This window comes from Microtus oregoni, unplaced genomic scaffold (genome assembly GCF_018167655.1).
Source record: "Microtus oregoni isolate MIOR12 unplaced genomic scaffold, Mior012 000231F_ref0000181, whole genome shotgun sequence".
NCBI classification, from domain to species: domain Eukaryota; kingdom Metazoa; phylum Chordata; class Mammalia; order Rodentia; family Cricetidae; genus Microtus; species Microtus oregoni.
This window is the reverse complement of record NW_024544898.1, coordinates 131,976-138,075: the sequence shown is the minus strand read 5'-3', so window position 1 is coordinate 138,075 and position 6,100 is coordinate 131,976. Positions and strand designations below refer to the sequence as shown.

Genomic DNA, 6,100 nt, shown 5'->3' with positions numbered 1-6,100 from the left:
GTGGACTCTTCGGCGACACCTTCCTCACGGCCCGGCGATCCCAGGAGCCGCAGTCCCCGGCCACCGCGCAGGTGGAGCTCCAGCCCCGCCTCGAGCCCCAAACCCGCGGAGCCTCACCGCCCACCCCTCTCCCCCCCGCCCAACGGCCTTGTCTAAACCTCTGCGCACGCGCCGTGCGGGCCCTAACGACTCGGCTCCGCCCTTCTTTCCGTACCTCTAGAGCTCGCCCGGGCTCGTCACCACAGCGCCGTGAAATCCTACTCCCGCCCCTGTAAGTCCCGAGCAGGCCTCTGATTGGCTGCCTGTCCTCGCGGCCTGCGTGGAGCGTGATTGGTCGGTGACTCCGTCCAATCGGCGGCGGGCTGTCGGATTCAAATCTAGAGCGTTGGGCCTGCGGTCGTTGGCCTCATTCGAGTCGTTGCGCCGGCCGTAGGCGGACGTGGAGCTCCTTGCGCCCCGTTTCCTGCTCCCCTTCTCCTCTCCGCGCGCCGGCAGGATGGCCCACAAGCAGATCTACTATTCGGACAAGTACTTCGACGAGCACTACGAGTACCGGTGAGCAGCGCCTGCGGAGGAGGGCCGGCTGGGAGGTCAGACCGGGTGGTCGGTACTTGGGCTCCCGTAGAGGCCTTCGTCCGTCCGGGCAAGCAGCGCTTTGTGTCGCGTTCTTCGGGGTTCGCAGGAGCTGGGCAGTCGGATGTCTCGGCAGCGCCTCAACCGGGAGCTGACGGAGGGGAAGCCCCGGGAGGTGCCCCGCTGGGAATTTACTAGGGTCTATTGGGGTGACGCTCGGGGCGTTATCAAAGAGCTTCGGGTTAGGTTGAGAAAACTCGAGGTTGCCCTGGGGAGGTATTGGGTTTTTTTTTTCCTCCCTTCACTTATGCTCAACTGCTAGTGTACTTTAGCCAGGTTTGGGACTTTTGAGGGGGTTTTTAGGGTTTGAACCCTGAGGTGCCCTAGGAAGTAGTGCCTGCGTTAGTGCAGTAAGCAAATGGGTTATGGAAAGCAGGATGGCTACAGTTAGCGTTATTGTGTTCGTGCCCTGGGGTGTGGTTTCGAAGGTCTTTCCGCCGCCGGCTCCGGGGTTGGGACTGGAGCATTGCATTCTGGGACACGGTCTAGCTACCCAAGATGGAAAAGCCTGTGTCGTGTCGCCCCTGGCCAAACAGTGACCATGTTTTCTGTTTGCTGCCCTTTTCGGTTAGTCTCCTGCATGCTGTTTGAGGAATAAGACACCTTTTTAGAGAGTGGATCCCGCCCCACCCCCACATTCTCCTCACGCCTGTAGTGTAGAAATCTTGACAGCCGGAAATCTTTCTCTAGTCTGTTTTATAATTTAGTAATGCTTGAACTTGAATGTTTTTAACTAGGAAACCTTGTGGGGTTTTCTTTAACTATAAAATTTAATAACACCGAATTCAGCTTGGGGATATCCAACAATCAGCAGAAAATGATTGTACTGCCTTTCTAGTAATTTGCAAATAAGTCCAAGTGTTTAGCATAAATATTTATGAACTTGTGTACATTTCTTTAGAACATATTGCCAGAGCGAGATAGTTTTAAAACTTAGGCAATCAGTTGTCTGTGTTGTGTTTGGAAGCAGCTGCAGGCTTGTCTGAAGTAATTTGTTACCGCATAAATGAGCTAGTCTGCTAGCCACTGCTATTAGAAATGGGATGGAGAGCTCAGAAACCAGGTCCTCATTAAGGGGCTTTTCAAGCTTGCCATTCTGCCTCAGCCTTCCCAGTAGCTGGATTGTGGGTGTGTCGCCACACCTGAGCTGAGCTTCGTTCCCCACTCTTGGATTTAAAATAAATCCTCAATTTTATTTCTGTAAAGACAGACTCCTATGCTGGGCATAGTGGTATACACCTTTACTCTTAGGACTTGGGAGGCAGATGTAGCCAGATCTGTCTACACAGCGATTTCCAGGACAACTGAGGCTTTAGAGACCATCTTGGGGGGGGGGGGAGATAGCTCCCAGATATTAGGGAAGGAGGTACAGCCTACTGTTTGTTCTTAGTAATCATCCATGACAAAAACAAGTTTCTACTCGACACCGTCCTCTACACCAGCTGCCCTAGACTCACACCTCTAATCCCCCTGCAATTGCTAATTGCTAACTTTGTGTAAATTTACTACACGAAAGGGTAGAATGAGGCTCTTAGGGTTTTAGAAAGAGATGCTTTGTGATAATTAAATGCTCTATTCAGGCAAAGGTGCAGATTTGTTTGTACGTATATTTGTTAAAGTTGTATTTGTTTTGGCCCTGAATCAAGGCCACCAGTTTGCTGGAACTGGTGGTTTCAAGCAGGAGCCTAAAGAAATGTCTTTCTATGGTCTGTTGGCCATTTCAGAAATTTGGAAATCTAATGGTCAATTCATTAGAAAGAAACAAACTGGCTAGATGTTGTATGTAGTTCTGTAATTGGAGTACTTGGAAGCCTAAGGAAAAAGATGGGGGGTTTTTGGAGGCCAACCTGCTCAATAGTAGAATGCAAACCCACTCTCCACCCCCATGAAATAGCTGGTAATTCATGTGGTGACTGATAAGTCTTAATCATTTCAAGTATAATACTTTTACATTACTGATTAAGATTTAACTTTGCCGGGCGGTGGTGGGGCATGCCTTTAATCCCAGAGGCAGGCAGATCTCTGCTAGTTCAAGGCTGGTCTGGTCTACAGAGTTCCAGGACGGGAACCAAAAGCTACGGAGAAACCCTATCTCAAAAATCAAAAAAAAAAAAAAAAAGATTTAACTTATTGTTCATTAAATTATATGTTAAGTCTAGTAACAAGAAAAAAAAGATTGTGGGTTTTCCACATAAGGAAAAATTGCTGTGTTCATAATGGTTTGGTATTAAAGACTTACATGCCTACCAAATGTTCTGGAAATGCTTCAGTAATTTACTGGGAAACTAAAGGTCTATATGAAGTTCCACGGTCATGAATATTTACAGTTAGAATTTTTGCTTTTAATTCTGAAGCATAAAGCAAACTATGAAATATATACAAGAATTTGTATCTACTGCAGATCTAGTATTGAGTAACACAAACACATTTACTAAATCTTAGTTTGTACATTCTTCTCTCTCCTTTAGTAATTTTAGTAAGTAAGTTTAGTAATCCCAGGTTGAGGTGGCAACTAATCCAGGTCCTAGGCTCCTTCCTCACTCATTCCTGTGCAACTTTGCCTCTATCTTTACCATCAGTCTATAGCAAACAGGAGAGTGGGTATATTCTTTACATTGGTATGATCTTTCTCTTTGAGTATACTTTTCAGTACTTGTGTATTTTCTGCCTATATTTTTTAGACCAAGAATTGTTTCATGACCTAAAAGAAGCTGTAGGAGAGTGAATCTATTCCTGGAAGATGACTCAATAGCAAATACGCTGTTAGCCCTAAAGAATAAAACGCCTTTCATTTCTGTGCAGCTTACTATTAGCCTTGAACGTAATCCCCTCAAAAGCCAGAAGTATTGTAGAGAATATCCAAGATTGATACCAAATATCTAGAGTTGCTTTAGAGAAATAAGTTTGTTTTGAGGACAAACCCTAAATTTTAAGTATCTCAAAAGGTATAAAGTAATAATGGAAGGAAACACAGCACTAATCTTTGGCTGAATTGTTTTTAACAGGCATGTCATGTTACCTAGAGAACTCTCCAAACAAGTACCAAAAACTCACCTGATGTCTGAAGAGGAGTGGAGGAGACTTGGTGTCCAACAGAGTCTCGGTTGGGTGCATTACATGATCCATGAGCCAGGTAAGCTTTGCTCTAAAGTACCAGCTAAAGACAACTAGTGTCGAGCGAGGGTCAACTTTAAAAACTCAAACATTCTCCGTTAGCCAAAAGTAACTGAGAAGCTCAACTATTTTTATGAATGACTGCTTCCTTATTCCCTGGTTAATGTTTTGTCTACCTGTAAAAGTGACTTATTCAGCATAAAACAAGTGTTTAACTTCTGTGCACATACAGAAATTGATGCAATTACATGGGATTTGTAGCTCTTTTAAAGAAATTATCTACAATATTAAATTTTAATAAGATAGACATATAAACACATTCTCCCTGTATCGTACATAAAAGCATCTTATTCCAGTATATGGTATTACTAAAAGTTTTCTAGGCATTAAGAAGTAAACTAGACTGACAAAAGCAGTGGAAGGACTTAACTATAGATTCCTGACCTTCCTCATACTGAAATGGGAAGTGTGTGGGCTCTCCTGGTTTAATTATCTTTAGAGATTACAGTTTCCTACATAAGTTCAAGCTTGGACTGGAACTCTCCAGCCTTTCCAAGCTAAATGCAGGGATTGCGGATATATAGCACCACACCTTGATTTTGTTGTTTTTGGGTTTTTGTTTTATTTTTCAAGAGAGGGTCTCTCTGTAGTTTTGGGGCCTGACCTGGAACTAGCTCTTGTAGACCAGGCCAGCCTCTCTGCCTCCCAAGTGCTGGGATTAAGGGCGTGCACTACCACTGCCCGACCATTCCTTGCTTTCTGGTGGTTTGTTTGTGATGAGATTGGATCTTTGTACTTAATTACATTAGCACAAGATCCAGTAGTCAGTTTGAATGAGATGTCCTTTTCCCAAAGAGATAACATTTCTCTTCGCTGGAAATGACATTTTACAGGTAGAAACCATTCTCCCCGGAGTGGGCTAAAGATTAAAATAGTGGAGCAATGCTAGTTTAAGATAGTTTGCCTGTGTTTATTAATAATATAATTCATTTTAATTAGTGACTGGTTATTGGCATGCAAGTTAATGATAAATATTTCCTTTCCACAGAACCGCATATTCTTCTCTTTAGACGACCTCTTCCAAAAGAACAACAAAAATGAAGTGCAGCTGGGATCACCTAATCTTCTTGAAATTAAATGTATATGTGTATATAAGGGTAGTATTCAGTGAATACTTGAAAATGTACAAATCTCTCATCCATACCTGCGCATGAGCTGTATTCTTCACAGCAACAGAGCTCAGTTAAATGCAACTGCAAGTAGTAGGTTATTTTAAGTTGTTAAAGATAAATTTTCTTGTAGTTTTTTTCTTAATATAAGTAGCCCCTGTTTTACTTTATCTGTTACTTTGTTAAATAAAGTTTGTATGTTGCATTTACCACTTGTTGAAATTAATTTGACTTGACTTTTCAATAATTTTACCCCAGGAAGAAATAAACTTACTTAAAAGAAATATTAAGCTCCAAATGATGGGATTACTGGCGATATTTAATCTAGCATCAAAGGAGATTTTCAGCTTTATTGGTATTCTATTTTTCCCAGACAATTGTCTGGATTCTTCAAGTGAACAGAAAACCCCTACTTGATACTACAATACTACTTTGTTGTGTCCACACTGACTACAAAACAATAGTGGTTTCAGAAAAAATTTGGTTTTTTCGAGACAGAACCCTGTCTCTGTAGCTTTGGAGCCTGTAGCTCTTGTAGACCAGGCTGGCCTTGAACTCATGGAGATCCGCCTGCCTCTGCCTCCCAAATGCTGGGATTAAAGGCGTGCACCACCACTGCCTGGCAGAGAAAACGGTTAAGAAGCATTGAAACACCATACATATTTATGTGTTTGGGTTGTCTTTTTGTCAGGCAAGATTACAGACACATTAGTGGGTTGCCATGAGAAATGTATAAATGACCAGTAACATAAAACTTTTGGTTATATTAACAAGGGTGACTTAACAGTCACTGAGCCACAGCCTTTGGTGTGTGCTGTACGGTAACCCTGTGGGACAACAGCTCTGGCTGTCTCGGGACTGCTTCTTAGACCATGTTGGCCTCAAACTCGGAGATCAGCCTGCCTCTGCCTTCCGGGGCTGGGATTAAAGGAGTGCTCCACCACCACACTTTGACACCCTATCTTGCCCTATAAAGTCCACACTGCCAACGTTTCTGGCCCCCCCTCCATGAGCCTGCATCACCGCCGTGAGGGTCTAGCTAGGGCACTCAGCCAGGCCTCCCGCCCAGCCCACATAAGCAGAGCTCAGCCACACCTTAGAGGCTGCCAGAAGCCACCTCCAAAAGCAGCTGCCCCGGGTCTGTTCCCACGTGCTGCCCGCACATCCGGACGCCAAGCACTTCC

At 44.2% G+C, this 6,100-nt stretch overlaps 1 protein-coding gene and 1 non-coding gene across 2 annotated transcripts; both read left to right on the top strand.

Moving 5' to 3' along the window:
* The first annotated feature begins 390 nt into the window (after positions 1 to 390).
* Positions 391 to 5,125, top strand: LOC121445625 (cyclin-dependent kinases regulatory subunit 2). The gene is made up of 3 exons (XM_041647771.1): positions 391 to 555; positions 3,639 to 3,766; positions 4,796 to 5,125. The coding sequence occupies exons 1-3, from the start codon at positions 497 to 499 to the stop codon at positions 4,846 to 4,848; spliced, it is 240 nt and encodes a 79-aa protein (XP_041503705.1). The 5' UTR covers positions 391 to 496; the 3' UTR covers positions 4,849 to 5,125.
* On the top strand, positions 2,264 to 2,400 carry LOC121445628. The gene has a single exon (XR_005973973.1). It is a non-coding gene; the product is annotated as a small nucleolar RNA SNORA2/SNORA34 family (small nucleolar RNA).
* Positions 5,126 to 6,100: the final 975 nt, after the last annotated feature.

Bases quoted from the DNA above. Each gene is read 5' to 3' on its own strand.
- LOC121445625 (XM_041647771.1), top strand. From the start codon at position 497: ATGGCCCACAAGCAGATCTACTATTCGGACAAGTACTTCGACGAGCAC. The intron at 556-3,638 runs GTGAGCAGCGCC...TGTTTTTAACAG, and splicing joins GACGAGCACTACGAGTACCG to GCATGTCATGTTACCTAGAG. The intron at 3,767-4,795 runs GTAAGCTTTGCT...TCCTTTCCACAG, and splicing joins TTACATGATCCATGAGCCAG to AACCGCATATTCTTCTCTTT.